Raw genomic sequence first — 25,255 nt, forward strand, 5'->3', positions numbered from 1 at the left:
CCTTGATTTACAATGGTTTGTTAAGTGACCAAAGTTACAATATCACTGCAAAAAAAAAAAAAAAGGACTTTTGACTAATTTTCACACTTAAAACCATTGCAGCATCCCCATGGTCACACCATCAATATTCGGGCGCTTGGCAACTAGCATGTATTTTCGACAGTTGCACTGTCCCAGGACCAGTGGTGAAATGTAAAATTTGTTACTATCAGTTCTGTGGGCGTGGCTTGATGGGGGGGTGCACAATATGACTGAGTGGGCATGGCCAACTTTTTTTTTTAACTTTTAAAACTATTTTTTCTACAAACTCTTCGGCTGAAGAGGTTGTAAAAAAATGCTTTTAAAAGCCTCTGACGATCCCAGCTGAGTGGCCTGATCGGCAGAGGCTTTCTTTTTTTTTAAAAAAAGCCTCTGACGATCACAGCTGACTTGCCTGATCGGCAGAAGCTTTTTTTTTTTAAAGCCTCTGATGATCCCAGCTGAGCTGCGTGATCATCAGAGGCTTTTTTTTTTTTACTTTTAAAAGCATTTTTTCAGCCGAAGAGGTTGTAGAAAAAATGCTTTTAAAAATAAAAAAAAAGCCTCTGATGATTATGCAGCTCAGCTGGGCAATTGTGGGTGGGGGGCAGAGATTTTTGCTACCAGTTCTCCGAACCACCCGCCTCCAAGGCTACCGGATCGGGCAATCCAGTCCGAACCGGGAGCATTTCACCTCTGCCCAGGACTATGTGATCATTTGTAATCTTCCCAGCTTGCTTCTGACAAGCAAAATCAATGAGGGAAGCCAGATTCACTGTAATGACTGCATGATTCACTTAACAACTGCAGTGCTTCTGTTAACAACTACGGCAAGAAAGATCATAAAATGAGGCAAAACTCACTTAACAACTACTTTGCTTAGCAACAGAAATTTGGGCTCAATTGTGCTCATAAATCAAGGTCCAGCCGTACAGTAACAATATTGCATGCATGTGATTGCTTAGATGAAGATATAATAGCCACAAACCAAGCAACTGCAAGGAGATGCTATCATTCCGGCATTTCAAGGATTACAAAAATAAATCAAACTTGTTTCAGTATTTCATAATTCTCAGAGAAGAATTCCTTTGTAACTGGGAGCCCTTTTACTACCAATTCTGTCCTCTCAGGCTCTGTTTATTCTTTGCCAAACTTGACATGGTAGTCGGAGGGAGCATTAAATATGGTTGCTAATAGATCTTGGTGATATAATGTGAAGTAGATATTGTGCATCTTGCTTTCAGAACCTTTTAGCTGTGTTTAAGCTATCCACAAGTATGTCTACATTCCTTTTTAATTAGTCCTAAGTGACATCTGCCCAAAACATTTGGGAATATTAATAACTGAAACACATTACTGGATGAAGCATTAATGGTGGATCTAATCAATACATAATCTTGCTCTAAATTTAGGCTAAATCCCCTGAATATATTTTTGCCATAACCTAAGTTTTAATTGACCAAGTAGCAATATATTACATTACTGGTGGGCTACTAAGAACACTATCTCCATTTTTACAATTTCATTGCCTTGGTCACTGCAACGATTTAAATTGATAATGAAGTCAATTATTTCTATAAGAGAAAATCAAAAGCAGATCTCACCATGGTTCGGCTTTGTATCCTTGATAGTAACATGCCCAATAATTGTTGGATCTGAACTATTCCTTAATAGATTTAGAGAATATCTTTTTGCTTCATTGCAAATTGCACCCTGATCCGTTGCTAATGACAGATGATTCATAACTGTTTCATGTCTATCAGTTACATCCCAAAACTATTGCTTTCATAACTACAACAAATTGCTTTGTGCATACAGTTGTTAATACAACAAATGGTGCTATATAAAGGAAAGAAAGAATACTGATCAATACTGTCAGTTCTCCAGAAGGATTTGGTTGGAAATATAAGAATGGCAACTGGGAGAAAATATCTCCCCATGCTTTATCAAACTCACTTACCAAAACTAAGGCACACGTCAAATTAACTTCATTATTTTCCTACTAGGTTGAACCAACTAAATATTACGAAGCGTGTGTATCTGATGCCTGTGCTTGTGACACTGGAGGGGACTGTGAATGCTTCTGTACAGCTGTAGCTGCATATGCGCAGGCATGTCAGGAGGCTGGTGCATGCATCGCTTGGAGAACTCCATCCATCTGTCGTGAGTACCCTTCCCAGGAATGTTGAAGGTGGGAATAAGGAGTAGACAATAGTTACAATTTGTTCACTTCTCAGGACCACACCAAACGGGATTTTTAATACTACAAAATCATCACCATTGGACTTAGGTTGCACGTAAATGTTGGAAGAGCTGAACATATTACCTCTCAGGGCTGATGGATACATTTAGTATTTCACATCATTACTGCAAACTTGTGTCTCCATCTCAGCCCAACCGAGAAAATGGAAATGAGATATCTCTATGAAGATCACTGGAAATGCATTAATACTTGCACATGCGATTTTGTGGAAGGAGTACCTGAATCCCTAAATGTTTGAATTACTTTAAGTTGAGGTTGAGATTTATTGAACCATGGTGTTACTACGTGGCTAGAATGACTATGATCAGATGTATCGTTAAACTAAGAAAGCCTTGCTAGATTGCTAGGGAAGTTATACCTATGTCATATGAATAAGGTGATATGAGAACAGAAAATGCAGAAGAACATGTAGAAACAGAATGATAATTCTTTTTATATATATATTTATTTATTTATTTATTTATTTTTTACAAATTTAAACATAAAACATAACTTTCAAGAGCAAAAATCTCGATCCGGTCATAGATGGTTACCACGCTTACATTCCTTTCACAAGCTCAATTCACAATTTCCATTACATCTTTTATAAGTAAACAAAAAAGAAAAGAAAAGAAGATAAAAAAGAAATTCAAAACTTATAAAAACCAATTTTAACTCAAATTTAACATTTTCATCTATATAAAAGAATGATAATTCTTGAACAAGTTGTAATTGTTCCAGTGTATAATGGAGTTGAATTTCCCCTGCCCCCACTATTAGATTCAAATAATTTTCAGTCTAAGGTCCTGTTTGCTGTCCATGGGACAATGAGTTCAGTGAGCACTCTGACATCTCAGGAGATTTAAGGGATTCCCAAAAAATTTAAGCCATTTTTAGCTTATAAATTGTCCTTGTGTGTGTGTGCATGTGTGTATCAGATTCTGTATATATTACTACTTTGCTGAATACCCATCTCCCAGAAGCTACTGATTTTAGTTGGAGTTCCTCCAGAACAATCCCATATGAAACAATTGGAGATGTCCTCTCATAGTATTAGGTTCAAGGGCACTTATTCCAAGATAAGTCTTTATTTTATGATGTCATCAAGTAAGAAAATGTAATAACATCATACCAAGAATATTAAAAGGGATATCTCTTGTAAAACAAACACATTTCACTTGAACTGTTCGTTTCCTTCCAGCTTTATTCTGTGATTACTACAATAAAAAGGGAGAGTGTGAATGGCATTATCAACCTTGTGGTTCTTCTTGCATGAAGACCTGTAGGAATCCATACAATTGTTCACTTGAATTATATAACTTGGAAGGTACAGTATTTATGCATCTTATCTTTGATCTACAACAATAATTAAAAACTGAAAATTGCATCAATTCTTCTAATTACTATAGTAGGAACTATTCAAGACTTATTTAAGAAGTGAGCATATATTTTTCCAATAACTATTTTATACACAGTGTTAAATTTATGAAAATTGATTTGTTCAATTCTCAATTATTCAAGTTTAACCCTATGGATGCATGCAGTTTTGCACATGCTAACAAATGAAAGATAATACCAAATAGTTGGCTTGCACCAAATAGTTGGTTTGAAATGAAAAAAAAAGCTGTTGGGGTTGTTGTTTTTTTTTTTTTAAAGCCCACTCTTATCTGATCTGTCTGCATAACATTTATTTTTTAAGCCTAATTTTGAAAAATGTTTGGAACTGTTTGCTCTTCTTTCTATCCCTCACACATCTCTATTTTATTACCTACTTTGCTCATTTTGTCTGATGAAAAGCTTACATTAAGTTATTTCTTACTGTAGGATGCTATCCAAAATGTCCAGATGATAAACCCTACTTTAATGAAGATGAAATGGATTGTGTCTCCCTTGATAAGTGTGGTTGCTTTGATGATAAAGGAAACTATTATAAACCAGGAGAAAAATTGCCTTCAGAAAAGAGCTGTCAATCATGGTAAGACTTGTGCTTAAAGTGCCAGGCTTGTGAAGTTTATTTATTTATTCAAGTTTATACAACTACCCATCCCATCAAAGGTGACTCTGGGTGATGCACAACAATGGATAAAGCAAGAAGTGTAAAAATAGCAAGTACAAATATATATAAAAAACATGACAATAAATATTCTAAATCCCCAAAATACAAGCAGAAGTAAAGGGAGAATTTTTTTAAAATGGCTTCCTTAACAGTAGTGTCACCTAGACAAATCTGTTTTGTGGTAACCCCAGGCCTAGTCACAGGATCAAGTCCTGAGGGCCTCTCAGAACATCAAAAGGGGTGGGGCCAGTCTAATTTGGGAGGGGAACAATACTCGTTATTCAAGTGCCACAGTAGAGAAGGCACATCTCCTGGGACTCACCAAGTGTACATCCCTAGCTGATAGTATCTGCAGTATCCCTTCTCTGCAATATCTGATGGGTTGAGATAATGTAAATGGCGAGAGACAGTCTTTCAGATAGCCTCATCCTGTGCCATGAAGGGCTTTAAAGGTTAAAACTGGCATCTTGAGTTAGACCTGGGAGCAAACTGGCAACCAGATCAGCTCACAGAACAGAGATGCAGTGTGAATTCTTTTGACAGTACGCATAACTGCTCATACCATTGTATTCTGTACCAATTGAAGCTTCCAGATAAGTGAAAGATCTGGCAGAGGCCTTACACAAAATAGAATTATGTTTCATAAAACAGGGGCAAGAATTAGAAGGCAACATTTTGAAATACTCTTCTGAGGATCAATTTCTTAAAAAATGCCATACTGTTAATAAATTTGACATTCAGCTACTGTGCTCCAGGATCTTCTGAACCCATTCTCTACCCTCAATTCTTGTGAGGAGAGACATTTTCTCAAAAATAATTAATAAAGTTTAATTTTATTAAAGGGAAAATTATTTAAGGGAAAAATATTTATAAATAAATAATTTTATTATTCCCTTAATTTTATTTCAGGGAAAAATAAGAATTCTCCAAAGAAAATGGTCAATCTGTTTATAAATTCTGCATTTGCCAGGAAGTTTTTTATTTTTCCAGAAGTTTTATTGTGTTCATTCCACACAATGAATTGGATCTACTTGTAATAATGTGTTGGTTTCTGCATGATTCTATTCCAATTGTACATAAGTACATTTGTTTTAACCTGTTCTGCTTTTTAAAATGGTGCCTTCTAACCTGTGCTCATTTGTTTCCTTACAGTTATTGTTCAATGGACAGTGAAGAGGACTGCAGATATGATGAAAATGGTAAGCAGACTGTGTCGATTTGATGTGGGTTGTGATTATTTGGATCAGCTACTGTGTGAGTTGAAACAACCTTAATAATCAATTTATTTATTTTTTTGAATGGCAGAATGCTACTGTATCTATGAAGGAAAGATAAGCAAACCTGGCGAGATCATCTACAATACAACTGATGGCATTGGAGGGTGCATCACTGCAATTTGCAGTCAAAATGGCACAATTGAGAGGAATATCTTTCTATGTTCCACAACCCCTACCAGTATTCCCACTACTACTGTCTTTGTATTTACTAACACCACTTCACCAGCAAGTACTACTTCAGGTACAAATTCTAACAACTCTGTGGACTTATCTTTTTTCTTGGTAAATGAAATGAAACAAAATGATTGTTGGCCATATTATTATAAAAAGTTTAATACATTTTAGTGTGTGTATGATAGGTTAATGTCCATAATGTGCAAACTCATGATGTCTGGGATAAAAAGATTCAGAAAAATCAGATATTTTCATTTTTAAAACAAACTGATTCATTTAACCTTTATTTTGATTTTAGTTGCAAAAACAGTTTGATGAGAGTGATGAGAATTCCTTAGGAAATTCCTGATAGAGGTTTAAGCGGAGACATGGAGGGGGGGAATTTATAAAATGTGAGCCCCTGAAGTTAGGAATAAAAATACTCAACATATGCTTAAATTTGTAAAATGGCCTTTTCAGCATACTATAGATATGAGGTGGAGAAGACTCTGTAAAGTGCTTACCAGTTTTGCTACTGAAAAAAAGATTGTTGTATGGAGAAGAGAGTTTAAGTTGTGGGTTTAATTTGCTATCCCACATTTCCACATTACAGCAACACAGAAGGATATCATGGGAAAATAAATCATTTGGGCTATTGCCATGGTATCATATGAAATGTTTTAACTATTATGAGTTCTGAATCACTAAATATAATAATAATAATAAAAAAGAATATCCATTTTGTCTGAGACTAAGTTGAGATGACTTATTCTGCTGCTGATGAAGCAATGCAATGCCACTCATATTTTAAAATAAATGTTTTAATACTTATTTTAGATATTAAAATAAATGTTTTAAATGCACTCCGTGCATATTCTTCTCTTCAATATATTAAATATGTAAAAATGCTCCTGCTTAGCAGGTGCTGAGGGTAATGTGAGATTAAAAATATCAATTAAGTTATCACAAAACCAAGGCATGCACTCTCACTTATTTATTCTCAGCCACCATGCTAAACATTTTTGCTCCTCATTGCCATTAGCAGCAGGAAATCAATGATCTTCAGTAGAATGTCCTGGGAAGGAAGCCAGTTAGACTTTCTGTAGTTATTTGCCATCAGAAAAACTTTGCTGAAAATCACTGTTTCCTCATATGAGAGTCTAAAAGAGGGATTCCCCCACCCCAAAGCCACTGAGAGGAAAAAGGAGGAAACTGTATGTGTAACAACTGACCCTATTACCACACATGGTCTGAGACCTCAAAAACTGTTCTGAGACCCAGTTGTTTCAGGGTATCATTTGCATGCTCACAATTATTAGAAAATATTCGTTGGAATCAGATGAAACATATTGATTTATCCTTCTAATATCTTTGCAGTGCCCATGACTACATCCGTCTGTGTTCAGGAAGTGTGTAATTGGTCAGCGTGGTATGATGGGATGCAGCCTGGCTCGGGAAACAATGATGGAGATTTTGAAACTTTTGACAATCTAAGGGCCAAAGGCTACCAAGTCTGCAAAACTCCAAAAGCTGTTGAATGTAGAGCAGAGAAATTCCCCAATACTCCATTAACTACACTGGGCCAGAAAGTAGAATGCAGCAGGACAGTTGGATTAATTTGTAATAATTTGGACCAGCATCCAGACATCTGCCACAATTATCAAATCAAAATTCTATGCTGTAGCTTTGTACCATGTGGCAATTATACTACAGCTCCCATACCTGAAACTACCACAGTCTCTCCAGTTCAAACAACTACAGTACCAGCTACTATTTTGACAAGTACCACTGCTTTCACAAGTACAATTAAAGGAACCACTAAAATCTTAACAACAACCCCAGAAACCACTGTTTTACCTACTAGCACTACAATCCCGTCTACCATGGAAACTGGATCTTCAACAACAGAAATGACAACTTGCAAGCCTATCTGCAAATGGACAGAATGGTATGATGTGCATTTTCCTACACTGGATAATGAAGGCGATTTTGAAACATATGACGTTATTAAAGCCACGGGAAAAGATATCTGTGAAAACCCAGAACATATAGAATGCAGAGCTGAGAAATTCCCTAACAAAACTATTGATGAAATTGGCCAAAAGGTCCAGTGCAACGTATCCTTTGGATTTGTTTGCAGAAATGAAGATCAGTTGGGAATGCTGCAAATATGTTATAACTATCAAATTAAAGTCTATTGCTGCAACAACGAATGCTTGACCACTCCTACAGAAACTTCAACCAGGGTCACAACACCTCAAACAACTTCTACAATCATTACTACAACTTCAGGAACAACAAATCCAAATATAACAACACCACAACGTACATCTACCCCAGAGACAACTACAATTACATTACCTCCTGCCACTACTAAATATACAACCACGCTTCCTACAATTTCTACTACAAAATTTTCAACGACAACTACTACTATTCACCCAAGTTCCACTACAGCTCCTCTAACTACAACATTTCTTCCAACAACATCTGAACCAACCAGAGTAACCACCACAATACCACTTCCAACTACAACACAGACACAAATACCTACAACTATTTTTACAACAGGCATACTTTGCTCTGAGGAAAAATGTGAATGGTCCCAATGGTATGATATAAGTTACCCAGGCAACGGACTGGATGATGGGGATTTTGAAACATTTGAAAATATAAGAGACAAAGGACATGAAGTTTGTAAAGCACCAAAAAATGTTGAATGTCAAGCACTAAAGTATCCAAATGCATCGCTTGAGGAACTGAATCAAAATGTTACATGTAATACAAAAGTAGGACTCATATGTTATAATAAAGACCAAGAAACACAAATTTGCAACAATTACAAGATCAGAATTCAATGTTGCAAAATGATATCTGTACCATGCCAAACAACACCAATCTCCAAAATAACTACTACATCACTGAAAACAACAAAAATACCTACATCAATATTAACAACAACAAAACAAGTAACAAAGACAACAGAAAAACAAATTTTTACACAATACCACACAACAAAGCGGCCATCTACAGCACCTCAGATCATTGAAACAACATCTTTTCCAACAACTGCCACTTCGAGAACCAGCCATCCAGTTTCAACCACAACACCCTTTAGAACACCAACACGGGAAGTGATAACCACAACCGGACCACCCACCACAACAGTGATAACCACCACCAGAACTACCACCAAACCAACAACTCCTGCAATCACAACAACAGTTAGCCCTCCGACTGCACCCATAGTAACCAGAACTGCTATACCCACCACTACCCAGTTACCCACCACCAGGAGTACCACCAAAAAAACAACTCCCACCATCACGACGAAAGTTATCTCTCCCACAACTCCCATAGTAACCACAACTGCTTTGCCCACCACTACCCAGTTACCCACCACCAGCAGAACCACCAAAAAAACAACTCCCACCATCACGACGAAAGTTATCTCTCCCACAACTCCCATACTAACCACAACTGCTTTGCCCACCACTACCCAGTTACCCACACCAACAACTACTCTCACTACAACCACTCCACCAATGACCACATGTGCGCCTGTCACCTGCCAATGGTCAGAATGGTTTGATGTTGTCTTTCCCACTTCTGGACCTGAAGGAGGAGACCTTGAAACTTACAGCAACATCCGAGCCGCGGGAGGGAGATTCTGTGAAAAGCCTATAAATATACAATGTGAAGCTGTAAATCACCCAGACCTAAGCATTGAACAACTTGGTCAAGTCGTTCAGTGTGATGTCACAGTTGGACTGATATGCTACAATAAAGACCAAACTGGAGAAACTAAGCAATGCTTTAATTTCAGGGTAAGGGTGCTTTGTTGCGAAGAAAACCCCGAATGCAAAAAAACAACCGTACCACCCACCTCAACAGTGATAACCACCACCAGCAGTACCACGAAAGAAACAACTCCCACCATCACGACGACAGTTATCTCTCCCACAACTCCCATAGTAACCACAACTGCTTTGCCCACCACTACCCAGTTACCCACACCAACAACTACTCTCACTACGACCGCTCCACCAACGACCACATGTGCGCCTGTGACCTGCCAATGGTCAGAATGGTTTGATGTTGTCTTTCCCACTTCTGGACCTGAAGGAGGAGACCTTGAAACTTACAGCAACATCCGAGCCGCAGGAGGGAGATTCTGTGAAAAGCCGATAGATATAAAATGCGAAGCTGTAAATCACCCAGACCTAAGCATTGAACAACTTGGTCAAGTCGTTCAGTGTGATGTCACAGTTGGACTGATATGCTACAATAAAGACCAAACTGGAGAAACTAAGCAATGCTTTAATTTCAGGGTAAGGGTGCTTTGTTGTGAAGAAAACCCCGAATGCAAAAAAACAACCGTACCACCCACCTCAACAGTGATAACCACCACTAGCAGTACCACCAAAGAAACTACTCCCAGAATCACGACAACAGTTATCTCTCCCACAACTCCCATAGGAACCACAACTGCTTTGCCCACCACTACCCAGTTACCCACACCAACAACAACTCTCAGTACGACCACTCCACCAACGACCACATGTGCGCCTGTGACCTGCCAATGGTCAGAATGGTTTGATGTTGTCTTTCCCACTTCTGGACCTGAAGGAGGAGACCTTGAAACTTACAGCAACATCCGAGCCGCAGGAGGGAGATTCTGTGAAAAGCCGATAGATATAAAATGCGAAGCTGTAAATCACCCAGACCTAAGCATTGAACAACTTGGTCAAGTCGTTCAGTGTGATGTCACAGTTGGACTGATATGCTACAATAAAGACCAAACTGGAGAAACTAAGCAATGCTTTAATTTCAGGGTAAGGGTGCTTTGTTGTGAAGAAAACCCCGAATGCAAAAAAACAACCGTACCACCCACCTCAACAGTGATAACCACCACTAGCAGTACCACCAAAGAAACTACTCCCAGAATCACGACAACAGTTATCTCTCCCACAACTCCCATAGGAACCACAACTGCTTTGCCCACCACTACCCAGTTACCCACACCAACAACAACTCTCAGTACGACCGCTCCACCAACGACCACATGTGCGCCTGTGACCTGCCAATGGTCAGAATGGTTTGATGTTGTCTTTCCCACTTCTGGACCTGAAGGAGGAGACCTTGAAACTTACAGCAACATCCGAGCCGCAGGAGGGAGATTCTGTGAAAAGCCGATAGATATAAAATGCGAAGCTGTAAATCACCCAGACCTAAGCATTGAACAACTTGGTCAAGTCGTTCAGTGTGATGTCACAGTTGGACTGATATGCTACAATAAAGACCAAACTGGAGAAACTAAGCAATGCTTTAATTTCAGGGTAAGGGTGCTTTGTTGTGAAGAAAACCCCGAATGCAAAAAAACAACCGTACCACCCACCTCAACAGTGATAACCACCACTAGCAGTACCACCAAAGAAACTACTCCCAGAATCACGACAACAGTTATCTCTCCCACAACTCCCATAGGAACCACAACTGCTTTGCCCACCACTACCCAGTTACCCACACCAACAACAACTCTCAGTACGACCGCTCCACCAACGACCACATGTGCGCCTGTGACCTGCCAATGGTCAGAATGGTTTGATGTTGTCTTTCCCACTTCTGGACCTGAAGGAGGAGACCTTGAAACTTACAGCAACATCCGAGCCGCAGGAGGGAGATTCTGTGAAAAGCCGATAGATATAAAATGCGAAGCTGTAAATCACCCAGACCTAAGCATTGAACAACTTGGTCAAGTCGTTCAGTGTGATGTCACAGTTGGACTGATATGCTACAATAAAGACCAAACTGGAGAAACTAAGCAATGCTTTAATTTCAGGGTAAGGGTGCTTTGTTGTGAAGAAAACCCCGAATGCAAAAAAACAACCGTACCACCCACCTCAACAGTGATAACCACCACTAGCAGTACCACCAAAGAAACTACTCCCAGAATCACGACAACAGTTATCTCTCCCACAACTCCCATAGGAACCACAACTGCTTTGCCCACCACTACCCAGTTACCCACACCAACAACAACTCTCAGTACGACCGCTCCACCAACGACCACATGTGCGCCTGTGACCTGCCAATGGTCAGAATGGTTTGATGTTGTCTTTCCCACTTCTGGACCTGAAGGAGGAGACCTTGAAACTTACAGCAACATCCGAGCCGCAGGAGGGAGATTCTGTGAAAAGCCGATAGATATAAAATGCGAAGCTGTAAATCACCCAGACCTAAGCATTGAACAACTTGGTCAAGTCGTTCAGTGTGATGTCACAGTTGGACTGATATGCTACAATAAAGACCAAACTGGAGAAACTAAGCAATGCTTTAATTTCAGGGTAAGGGTGCTTTGTTGCGAAGAAAACCCCGAATGCAAAAAAACAACCTTACCACCCACCTCAACAGTGATAACCACCACCAGCAGTACCACCAAAGAAACAACTCCCACCATCACAACGACAGTTATCTCTCCCACAACTCCCATAGTAACCACAACTGCTTTGCCCACCACTACCCAGTTACCCACACCAACAACTACTCTCACTACAACCGCTCCACCAACGACCACATGTGCGCCTGTCACCTGCCAATGGTCAGAATGGTTTGATGTTGTATTTCCCACTTCTGGACCTGAAGGAGGAGACCTTGAAACTTACAGCAACATCCGAGCCGCGGGAGGGAGATTCTGTGAAAAGCCTATAAATATACAATGTGAAGCTGTAAATCACCCAGACCTAAGCATTGAACAACTTGGTCAAGTCGTTCAGTGTGATGTCACAGTTGGACTGATATGCTACAATAAAGACCAAACTGGAAAAACTAAGCAATGCTTTAATTTCAGGGTAAGGGTGCTTTGTTGTGAAGAAAACCCCGAATGCAAAAAAACAACCGTACCACCCACCTCAACAGTGATAACCACCACTAGCAGTACCACCAAAGAAACTACTCCCAGAATCACGACAACAGTTATCTCTCCCACAACTCCCATAGGAACCACAACTGCTTTGCCCACCACTACCCAGTTACCCACACCAACAACAACTCTCAGTACGACCGCTCCACCAACGACCACATGTGCGCCTGTGACCTGTCAATGGTCAGAATGGTTTGATGTTGTCTTTCCCACTTCTGGACCTGAAGGAGGAGACCTTGAAACTTACAGCAACATCCGAGCCGCTGGAGGGAGATTCTGTGAAAAGCCTATAAATATACAATGTGAAGCTGTAAATCACCCAGACCTAAGCATTGAACAACTTGGTCAAGTCGTTCAGTGTGATGTCACAGTTGGACTGATATGCTACAATAAAGACCAAACTGGAGAAACTAAGCAATGCTTTAATTTCAGGGTAAGGGTGCTTTGTTGTGAAGAAAACCCCGAATGCAAAAAAACAACCTTACCACCCACCTCAACAGTGATAACCACCACCAGCAGTACCACCAAAGAAACAACTCCCACCATCACGACTACAGTTATCTCTCCCACAACTCCCATAGTAACCACAACTGCTTTGCCCACCACTACCCAGTTACCCACACCAACAACTACTCTCACTACAACCGCTCCACCAATGACCACATGTGTGCCTGTCACCTGCCAATGGTCAGAATGGTTTGATGTTGACTTTCCCGCTTCTGGACCTGAAGGAGGAGACCTTGAAACTTACAGCAACATCCGAGCCGCTGGAGGGAGATTCTGTGAAAAGCCTATAAATATACAATGTCGAGCTGTAAACCACCCAGACCTAAGCATTGAACAGGTTGGTCAAGTCGTTCAGTGTAATGTCACAGCTGGACTGATATGCTACAATAAAGACCAAACTGGAAAATCTAAGATGTGCTATAATTACGAGATAAGTGTGCTTTGTTGTGAAGCAAACCCCGAATGCAAAAAAACAACTGTACCACCCACCTCAACAGTGATAACCACCACTAGCAGTACCACCAAAGAAACTACTCCCAGAATCACGACGACAGTTATCTCTCCCACAACGCCCATAGGAACCACAACTGCTTTGCCCACCACTACCCAGTTACCCACACCAACAACAACTCTCACTACGACCGCTCCACCAACGACCACATGTGTGCCTGTGACCTGTCAATGGTCAGAATGGTTTGATGTTGTCTTTCCCACTTCTGGACCTGAAGGAGGAGACCTTGAAACTTACAGCAACATCCGAGCCGCAGGAGGGAGATTCTGTGAAAAGCCGATAGATATACAATGTGAAGCTGTAAATCACCCAGACCTAAGCATTGAACAGGTTGGTCAAGTCGTTCAGTGTGATGTCACAGTTGGACTGATATGCTACAATAAAGACCAAACTGGAAAAACTAAGCAATGCTTTAATTTCAGGGTAAGGGTGCTTTGTTGCGAAGAAAACCCCGAATGCAAAAAAACAACCGTACCACCCACCTCAACAGTGATAACCACCACCAGCAGTACCACCAAAGAAACAACTCCCACCATCACGACGACAGTTATCTCTCCCACAACTCCCATAGGAACCACAACTGCTTTGCCCACCACTACCCAGTTACCCACACCAACAACAACTCTCAGTACGACCGCTCCACCAACGACCACATGTGCGCCTGTCACCTGCCAATGGTCAGAATGGTTTGATGTTGTCTTTCCCACTTCTGGACCTGAAGGAGGAGACCTTGAAACTTACAGCAACATCCGAGCCGCTGGAGGGAGATTCTGTGAAAAGCCTATAAATATACAATGTCGAGCTGTAAACCACCCAGACCTAAGCATTGAACAGGTTGGTCAAGTCGTTCAGTGTAATGTCACAGCTGGACTCATATGCTACAATAAAGACCAAACTGGAAAATCTAAGATGTGCTATAATTACGAGATAAGTGTGCTTTGTTGTGAAGAAAACCCCGAATGCAAAAAAACAACTGTACCACCCACCTCAACAGTGATAACCACCACTAGCAGTACCACCAAAGAAACTACTCCCACCATCACAACGACAGTTATCTCTCCCACAACTCCCATAGGAACCACAACTGCTTTGCCCACCACTACCCAGTTACCCACACCAACAACAACTCTCAGTACGACCGCTCCACCAACGACCACATGTGCGCCTGTCACCTGCCAATGGTCAGAATGGTTTGATGTTGTCTTTCCCACTTCTGGACCTGAAGGAGGAGACCTTGAAACTTACAGCAACATCCGAGCCGCGGGAGGGAGATTCTGTGAAAAGCCGATAGATATCCAATGTGAAGCTGTAAATCACCCAGACCTAAGCATTGAACAGGTTGGTCAAGTCGTTCAGTGTGATGTCACAGTTGGACTGATATGCTACAATAAAGACCAAACTGGAAAAACTAAGCAATGCTTTAATTTCAGGGTAAGGGTGCTTTGTTGCGAAGAAAACCCCGAATGCAAAAAAACAACCGTACCACCCACCTCAACAGTGATAACCACCACTAGCAGTACCACCAAAGAAACTACTCCCAGAATCACGACAACAGTTATCTCTCCCACAACTCCCATAGGAACCACAACTGCTTTGCCCACCACTACCCAGTTACCCACACCAACAACAACTCTCAGTACGACCGCTCCACCAACGACCACATGTGCGCCTGTCACCTGCCAATGGTCAGAATGGTTTGATGTTGTCTTTCCCACTTCTGGACCTGAAGGAGGAGACCTTGAAACTTACAGCAACATCCGAGCCGCAGGAGGGAGATTCTGTGAAAAGCCTATAAATATACAATGTGAAGCTGTAAATCACCCAGACCTAAGCATTGAACAACTTGGTCAAGTCGTTCAGTGTGATGTCACAGTTGGACTGATATGCTACAATAAAGACCAAACTGGAGAAACTAAGCAATGCTTTAATTTCAGGGTAAGGGTGCTTTGTTGCGAAGAAAACCCCGAATGCAAAAAAACAACCTTACCACCCACCTCAACAGTAATAACCACCACCAGCAGTACCACCAAAGAAACAACTCCCACCATCACGACGACAGTTATCTCTCCCACAACTCCCATAGTAACCACAACTGCTTTGCCTACCACTACCCAGTTACCCACCCCAACAACAACTCTCACTACGACCGCTCCACCAACAACCACATGTGCGCCTGTCACCTGCCAATGGTCAGAATGGTTTGATGCTGTCTTTCCCACTTCTGGACCTGAAGGAGGAGACCTTGAAACTTACAGCAACATCCGAGCCGCGGGAGGGAGATTCTGTGAAAAGCCGATAGATATCCAATGTGAAGCTGTAAATCACCCAGACCTAAGCATTGAACAGGTTGGTCAAGTCGTTCAGTGTGATGTCACAGTTGGACTGATATGCTACAATAAAGACCAAACTGGAAAAACTAAGCAATGCTTTAATTTCAGGGTAAGGGTGCTTTGTTGCGAAGAAAACCCCGAATGCAAAAAAACAACCGTACCACCCACCTCAACAGTGATAACCACCACTAGCAGTACCACCAAAGAAACTACTCCCAGAATCACGACAACAGTTATCTCTCCCACAACTCCCATAGGAACCACAACTGCTTTGCCCACCACTACCCAGTTACCCACACCAACAACAACTCTCAGTACGACCGCTCCACCAACGACCACATGTGCGCCTGTCACCTGCCAATGGTCAGAATGGTTTGATGTTGTCTTTCCCACTTCTGGACCTGAAGGAGGAGACCTTGAAACTTACAGCAACATCCGAGCCGCGGGAGGGAGATTCTGTGAAAAGCCGATAGATATACAATGTGAAGCTGTAAATCACCCAGACCTAAGCATTGAACAGGTTGGTCAAGTCGTTCAGTGTGATGTCACAGTTGGACTGATATGCTACAATAAAGACCAAACTGGAAAAACTAAGCAATGCTTTAATTTCAGGGTAAGGGTGCTTTGTTGCGAAGAAAACCCCGAATGCAAAAAAACAACCGTACCACCCACCTCAACAGTGATAACCACCACTAGCAGTACCACCAAAGAAACTACTCCCAGAATCACGACAACAGTTATCTCTCCCACAACTCCCATAGGAACCACAACTGCTTTGCCCACCACTACCCAGTTACCCACACCAACAACAACTCTCAGTACGACCGCTCCACCAACGACCACATGTGCGCCTGTCACCTGCCAATGGTCAGAATGGTTTGATGTTGTCTTTCCCACTTCTGGACCTGAAGGAGGAGACCTTGAAACTTACAGCAACATCCGAGCCGCGGGAGGGAGATTCTGTGAAAAGCCTATAAATATACAATGTGAAGCTGTAAATCACCCAGACCTAAGCATTGAACAACTTGGTCAAGTCGTTCAGTGTGATGTCACAGTTGGACTGATATGCTACAATAAAGACCAAACTGGAGAAACTAAGCAATGCTTTAATTTCAGGGTAAGGGTGCTTTGTTGTGAAGAAAACCCCGAATGCAAAAAAACAACCTTACCACCCACCTCAACAGTAATAACCACCACCAGCAGTACCACCAAAGAAACAACTCCCACCATCACAACGACAGTTATCTCTCCCACAACTCCCATAGTAACCACAACTGCTTTGCCTACCACTACCCAGTTACCCACCCCAACAACAACTCTCACTACGACCGCTCCACCAACGACCACATGTGCGCCTGTCACCTGCCAATGGTCAGAATGGTTTGATGCTGTCTTTCCCACTTCTGGACCTGAAGGAGGAGACCTTGAAACTTACAGCAACATCCGAGCTGCGGGAGGGAGATTCTGTGAAAAGCCGATAGATATACAATGTCAAGCTGTAAACCACCCAGACCTAAGCATTGAACAACTTGGTCAAGTCGTTCAGTGTGATGTCACAGTTGGACTGATATGCTACAATAAAGACCAAACTGGAAAAACTAAGCAATGCTTTAATTTCAGGGTAAGGGTGCTTTGTTGCGAAGAAAACCCCGAATGCAAAACAACAACCTTACCACCCACCACCACTTCTAGCTCAACCCTCCCAGGTTCAACAATGACACAGGAAGTGATAACCACAATGGTACCTCAACCCACCTCAAGTATTACATCTTCAACCACCACCATAGGAAGCAGCACAAGTCATTGCTTTTGCCAAATTGGGGAAAATATTTATATGCCTGGTAAGTGTTTATTTCAATAACTTTCAGCTAAAATTTGGATTTTTTGTATTTATTTGCTTATTTGACTTTATAGTCACTCTTCTTGGGCAATTGGTCTAGGTGGTTTACAATTCAAAAATGTTATTACACTAAAAATACTAAAAAGAATTTAATAAAATAATCATGGCATCCAAATTAAATACACATAGTAGCAATTAAATCATCATCATTTAATGACCCCATAATCCCATGTGGGGTAGAGTCTAGGCAACTGAATGCAGCTAGTAGAGTGGTTTAACGGATGGATGCCCTTCCTGTCACCAATGCGGATCTTTGTTCAGCAGATACGTTCTCATTGTGCACACAGAGAGAAATATCTGCCTCTACGTTGATTGAACTCACAGCCTCATGACTGTGAGGCGAGAGCTCAACCTCTAGATTACTGCACCACGCATAGTAGTAATTAAATGTCCTGTTATTAATACAGCAAGGAAACTGGGACTTTGACACATTTAGCACCCAGGTACTGGAAGAAAAACAGGATTTTAGGGTCTTGCAAAGGGCTAACAGAATTGGGCCCATTTCAATATATGGAGGGAGGATGTTCCATACAGTATAGCAGGGATCACTGTGGAAAAAGCTAATTTTTCGGGCCTTCACCAGCCAATACTCTTTGGCTGACAGGATCTGCAGCATACCCATTCTGCATTTCTCCTTTTTGATTTGTGTGGCAGACTTTTCTCTATCATTGTGTTTGTTATGTATGCACTTATTTGATAGCTTTCTCAAATCCTACTGAAATGTTGTTGTTCTTCCCCTTCCAGGTGAAGTGATATATAAGCAAACCGACAGCGATGGCTGCCTTTATTTCGCCATTTGTGATAGCACATGTTCCATTGAAAGATACAAAGGGCCATGTGTATCAACTACAACCAAACCCACCTCAACTCCCACAATCGTCTCCACCACTCCTACTACCAGTACTGCTGGTACTACTCTACCACCAGGCTGTCCTGATGCTGTTCCACCCCGGGAGGTAGGGGTTTTTTTTTTTTTTTTTTTTTGTAATCTTTGATAATCATGTTTTCAGTGTAATGTGTTTTCCAGAAATATGTTGGATGTTTTTGGCCAGGGAAGGAGAAGTTAACCTTTCTCTATTCCAAATGTGATTATTGGAGTTTATGTCACACATGGCACTAACCCGATCTGGAATCCCAGAATCCCTCTTTTCCTTCATACATCTCCAGCCCTCAGTACCACAGTGCTATAAAGGCAAGTCATCATGTGGAATTATGTGAAACAAGCATGAAGTGATTCAAATTACAATTTCTGAACAGAAAGCAAGTGATACCTCAATTTTAAAAAAGTTGCTATTATCTGGAAGAGCGTCTGTTTGCTTATCACATTTTAGAACCACCTAGTTCCCTCACAGTACAGAGCTTTGCTGATACTAAGGAATCTTGTACGGCAAAGTGTATTTTATTCAGATATAGTTGCTTGCAAAATGTATGTTTCACAAAAATTACATGCAGATAAAGTATACATTCCAATTGCTCTTCAGATACATAAAGTCTCCTGCTGTATGTCCACTTTTAATCTTTATTAAACCTGTCCTATCTTTTAACCATCTTACTGGGTTTGGTTTCCAGAGCCTTCACTATCTGAATTCACTCAAATTTGTCCTACCATGTTTGAACTGAAGTGCCAAAACTGGACACAGTACCAAGTGAGGTCTGACCAGGGCACAGTGGACAGCACAATAACTTTCCCTGATCTAGGACTGCTAGTTGTTTTCTGCTATATTACAACAGAAAAGCAAGTGGCATGGCTCTCTGAAACAACTACCCAGGGCCAAAGACTTGCTCTGAAGCCTTTATTCTCAAAACAAAGGACTAAGCAGCCTTGAAGTTCACCCTGATTTGATATGCAATGCCTTATTCTGAGGAAAGAGCCACTCTGAGAGGATGAGTGTTCTGTCCCTGTACCATGCACACACCCAACCAGCCAATCGAGGGTTAAATAAACTCTTCAAACACTCAACGTCAGTGATAAGGAACTTGGCAGCAACTCCGTGGCTGCCTGCCAAGAACTTTTACTCCGATAACACAGACAAAAATACACACAGTTTGAATAGTCCAGTTTGTAATTAAATCCGCAGCAATTAGGCGTTGTGTCCAAAGGTGCGAAGTGCCTCGCCAGAGATTATCTTTGTCCGTCACAGAGTCCGAATGGCCACCACACTCCCTTTTATAGCCTGCGGGGTGTGGTCCAGTGACTCAGCTTAATCTCTGGCACGCCTCCTTTTCTGCTGCGCACGCTTGTCTCTCCAATGCTGGCGTGGGTCCAACCACAATGTTTCTTCGTCACTATCCGATGGCTCAGAAACACCTGGCTCCTGGCCAATCTCTTCTCCTTCGGGAGACACCTGAGGCATTGCCAGAGAGGAGGGTCCTGGAGAGGGAGGCCTGGCCGTCTCCTCTCCTTCATGTTCGGAGCCTTCTTCCTCTGATAAGATAGGCTCGGAGGACGGAGCCACAACAATGAGGGCATTAAGGAGTGACATCATCTGGGCAATATTGCTAATCAACCATTTTATTTGGTGCTATAAAACTAGTATAAATCAAGGAACAAAGGAAATTTATGCTTGATATATGGATAGTTTTGCAATTAAGTACTTTCCTACTGACCACTTATTCAAAGGCCATTCAGGGTTACAACAGCACTGAAAAGGAGACTTATGACTGATCCTGAAAGTTGCAATTATTACAGCCATGTGATTACAATGAGGATAACTTGGCAACTGGCACAGAGATGGGGTTCTATTAAGCTTGTATATTATATATCTTATTTTAAAAACCATTTCGATGTGGTGTTTACAGGCACCAAGCTAGAAACTGGGGGATTGTGAATTCTAATCCTGCCTTAAACTAATAAAGCCACCTAGTGACTGGACCAGCTCACTCTCTCCTCTCCCTCCCTCCCTCCCTCCCTCCCTCCCTTCCTGCCCCCACCCCCTCTCTCCCCTCTAGAAAGGAGACAGGGCAAAACACTTCAAGATTGACTTGGCACAATACACAGAATTGTATTTTATAGGCAATAACTTTTAATTAGTATTTATTACTTCATTAAAACAAATCCTGGCACTAGCTCCCCCTTTTCTGGGGTGATGGTGGTGGGGTGCAGAGAATTTATGCTTACTTGGGGAAAAAGAGATCTCCAGGACTGACCTTAGCTAGAACATTGCCAAAGGGGCCTGGTGGCTCAGCAGACTGAAAGCATTGTGATTAACACCAGCTGTCTGCAATTACTGTAAGTTCGAATCTCACCAGGCTCAAGGTTGACTCAGCCTTCCATCCTTTCTAAGGTAGGTAAATTGAGGACCCAGTTTGTGGGGGCAATAAGCTGACTTTGTATAAATATACAAAAGTATGAAGGCTATTGCTTAATGCATTGTAAGCTGCCCTGAGTCTCCGGAGAAGGGCGGCATATAAATCAAATTAAAAAAAAAAAGTAGGGTAGATGAGCATCATATGGGATTTTTAATCTATTTTTTTCCCCTCCTGTCTACCCTTCCTTTTGGTATGGGATCATCTTAAAACCAGATTTGTCCTCCTTTTGGGTGAGCTTGTTTCCTACTTCATATTTATCAACCTGATCAGGAAATAGGAATGTGTTAAAAGATCTGGACTTTGGATGCTGAGGTAAAACTTCACAAATGTCAAATTCCAGACATTCCACTTAAGAACAGAAAGATTATGCAACTCAGAGAACTCAGGGGTAGGTTCTACTTACCTTTACTACTGGTTCGCTACAGGATGCGCACGCTTGCTTCACTCACGCACGTGCCCTGCTTCTGCACATGCGCAGATCGCTTCTGATGACATCAGGGTCAGTGGGTGGAGTCTCACGCCGGTTCTATAGAACCGGTCCGAACCGGGGGCAACCCACCACTGAGAGAACTACAAAAAATGCTTTGAACTGATGCAGAATTGAAGTTTAATGGGAAATAGAATGTTATAAATAAACGTCCTACATCATGTCAAGTTATGTATATCTGGTAGTTACTCAAACAGAATGTCATCAGATGGGCAAATGTTTTTCCAAGAAGTGTCTCCTCTCTAGCAAGCTTGTTTAAAGAAAGGAAAGGAAGGATCATGACATCAAGATTTTTCTGAATTAAGTTATAAAATGTAGGGACCAAAAGCCAAATCTCAGTTAGACAGAGCAAAAATGTTCTCTTCCCTCTTTATTACTCATGAAACATAATTTAACGTATATGAAATATATGAATAGACACAGAGAGCTTTGTTGAGTAAAACTGTAAACAATTTTTTTTCTATTCCCAGGAGGGTGAGACGTGGATACAAAATTGCACTAAAGCAACTTGTTTAGGAAACAACAACATTGTGATAAGTAAAGTGGAGTGTCCACCGGTACAGAAGATTATTTGTGAAAATGGCTACGCACCAGTAAAGGTTCTCTCAAAGGATGGATGTTGTTATCACTATGAATGTGAATGTAAGTTCAAATGTTATTTCTGAATGGCTTTGTGATAATAATGAAGTGTGATCAGCTTTTGATAATATATGAGTTATTTCGTTGATATTAATCTCGAGGTGCAGTATTTTTTAAGGTCCTAATTGTTACCTTTTTTCTTTTATTTATCAGGTATTTGTAGTGGCTGGGGTGATCCTCACTTTATCACATTTGATGGAGTCTACTACACTTTCCAGGACAATTGCACTTATGTATTGGTGCAGCAAATTATACCAAAATATAATAACTTTAAAATTCTTATTGATAATTACTACTGTGACACAGAAGATCAACTTTCCTGTCCCCAGTCTATTATTATACACTACAAATCTTCAGTCATTGTGTTAACTCACCAACACTTTAATGGGATAGACATTAACAAGGTAAAATTTGAAAGTGAGATCTGGTGCCATTCACATGCAGTACAATAACCTCCACTCATTCCTCAAACTTATTTAATTCTCTGGAAAAAAACTGGGACATGTGTCAGTTATCGCAGTGGGGTGAGAACGTCCGCGAAAATGAAAGTCTTCCCACATAAGGGCACGATTAGCCCCATGCAAAATGTTTCAAGTACCTTTAGAATCATGCAATCCTAGTCTTGCTTATTCAGAAATAATATTATTCAGAAATAATTATTAATAATTATTTGAATATTTGAATAATTATAATTATTCAAATATTATTCAGAAATAATATTTCTGAATAAAGAAGTGCAGTACAGGTAGTGCTCAACTTACAACAGTTCATTTAGTGACTGTTCAAAATTACAAAAGCATTGAAAAAAAGTGACTTATGACTGTTTTTCAGTTACGACCTTTGCAGTCACATGCCCATGATCATGTGATCAAAATTCAGATGCTTGGCAACTGGTTCGTATTTATGACCGTTGCTGTGTCCCAAGGTCATATGATCACCATTTGCAACCTTCTGACAAGCAAAGTTAATGTTGAAGCCCAATTCACTTAACAACCGGGTTACAAACTTATCAACTGCAATGATTCACTTAATAACTGAAGCAAGAAAGATTGTAAAATGGAGCAAAGCTAACTTAACAAATGTCTCACTTAACAACAGAAATTTTGGGCTCGATTGTTGTCGTAAGTTGAGGACTACCTATATTCTCATGTATTGATGCCTAGAAGATAGTGAGATTTGTTTAAGCTTTTAGCCATCAATTAATGAAGTTAAAGGTATAGTATGCTTATCTAAAGATCTGAGCAGAAAGAGGAGGGGTAGAAAAGCTACTTTTCATCTGTAGTGGAGATCACTATAAATTGAAACCAATTTATAGAACAGTGAAGAACATTGAAAAATCTAATATGTTTACTTTTGTGAATCATGAAAGAAGATAGCTGTAGTAATAGTGGTGATAGTAGTAGTAGTAGGAGGAGGCACCCCAGCATTTCAGGCTTTATGTAATGGCTGAGACCAGCGGTGAAATCCACTTACCTTCGCTACTGGTTCGGGAACGGGAGTGTGCGCCTCTTCTAAGCATGCACAGATGGTAAAAAACCAGGACGTAATGATGTCCCGGTGGGTGGGCGAAGCCTCCCACCACCGGCGCTACCGGTTCGGTGAGCCGGATAGAACCGGGGGGATTTCACAGCTGGCTGAGACACACCAAATTGTAAATATACACAGATGGATTTATCTTAAGTCTAAATAACAATCTCAAAAACACAGCATGGAGGTAAAAGAAAGAAGTGATATTTCTTAAATGGAATGCCTAATTATTGGTTTTATTAAGAAATATAGCCATGTAAAGTTAGTTTTGCATAAAAGAGCACAAAGCATTCTTATGGATAATATTTATAGTATATTATAAAAATAGGAGGATTATGTACTACTTATTTGGTTTGGTTTGGTTTGCTTAGAGAGGCAAAGATACAAATAATTAAGGCCAATCAAAGTCTTAAAGCAGGTTCAGGTTCACAGTGATCCCTGAAGGGAAAAAAGAGGATCTCTTTTGGTGACTATCTGAAGCACCTCTTAGTATAAATCACAAGTGTGACTAGATCCATGCAGCCTTTCTTAGCAGATGTATGTCATATCCTTGGAAAGCCACCTCAGAAGAGGGAACCAGCCTCCCTAAAATTTTCCAAAGTTACATGCACACTAAGGTCAAGTAATTTTATTTTGCTAGAAAATAAAATACATATTTCTTAATTAATAATTGGAGTAAGCAAATCTATCCAAAATGTGTAGATAATTATTTGTAACATGCAGGTGCATTATTTTTTTAAAGTATGGGTAATCTATTTTTTTTTCTGATACAAAATAGCTCTCTGATGCAAAATTATTCTTCTGTGCAGATCTATTTCAATGGGAAACTCATCAAGACAAGTTTCCAGAAAGATGGCATTTATATTTACACAATTGGTATTGATATGGTGGTTGAAATTTCTGAAATCGAAACTTTTGTCACCTATAGTGGTACAATCTTCTCAGTAAAACTTCCATTCAGCAAGTTTTACAACAACACTGAAGGACAATGTGGTAAGTAAAACAGTTTAATCCCATCAAAGCTTTTGTTATTCCATGAAATATTTGCAAACTCTTATACATTTAAAGTACTTGAAACAACACTTTATATATTTGCTCTTAGAAATATGCTTGTTTCTCTAGTTAAACTATTCTCTTGCCAAAATGTCGCTTATTTTTCATTTCAGCCTGGATATTAGAACTTCTAATTACTGATATAAATAAAAATGGAAAAATATATCATTTGTCTGAAAGGAAATGATATTTTTTTCCAGGAGTATTCAGTAAAATAGCCTAGAAGCTTTAGAAGCAGTTCTACAGGGTGTCGTAGTTAACGAGACAAAAGCTGCCTTCTTCACTAACATGTGATAAAGAGTGCAAGTTCTCTTCCTATTTTCT

The 25,255-nt window shown here is 40.6% G+C and overlaps 1 protein-coding gene across 1 annotated transcript in view; it reads left to right on the top strand.

Annotated features, from left to right (window-relative positions):
• Positions 1-25,255, top strand: part of MUC5AC (mucin 5AC, oligomeric mucus/gel-forming) — an 81,167-nt gene that overhangs the window by 31,269 nt on the left and 24,643 nt on the right. The window contains 13 exon segments of the mRNA XM_070935046.1: positions 2,025-2,181; positions 3,462-3,587; positions 4,085-4,235; positions 5,469-5,515; positions 5,622-5,834; positions 7,124-8,913; positions 9,139-10,739; positions 11,112-11,747; positions 12,120-17,857; positions 18,661-18,872; positions 22,183-22,354; positions 22,505-22,755; positions 24,688-24,871. Of these exon segments, the coding sequence (XP_070791147.1) occupies positions 2,025-2,181; positions 3,462-3,587; positions 4,085-4,235; positions 5,469-5,515; positions 5,622-5,834; positions 7,124-8,913; positions 9,139-10,739; positions 11,112-11,747; positions 12,120-17,857; positions 18,661-18,872; positions 22,183-22,354; positions 22,505-22,755; positions 24,688-24,871 (11,278 nt within the window).

This window comes from Pituophis catenifer, unplaced genomic scaffold, assembly GCF_029215685.1.
Source record: "Pituophis catenifer annectens isolate HBS135680 unplaced genomic scaffold, rPitCat1.0.hap2 SCAF_1, whole genome shotgun sequence".
Classification (NCBI taxonomy): Eukaryota; Metazoa; Chordata; class Lepidosauria; order Squamata; family Colubridae; genus Pituophis; species Pituophis catenifer.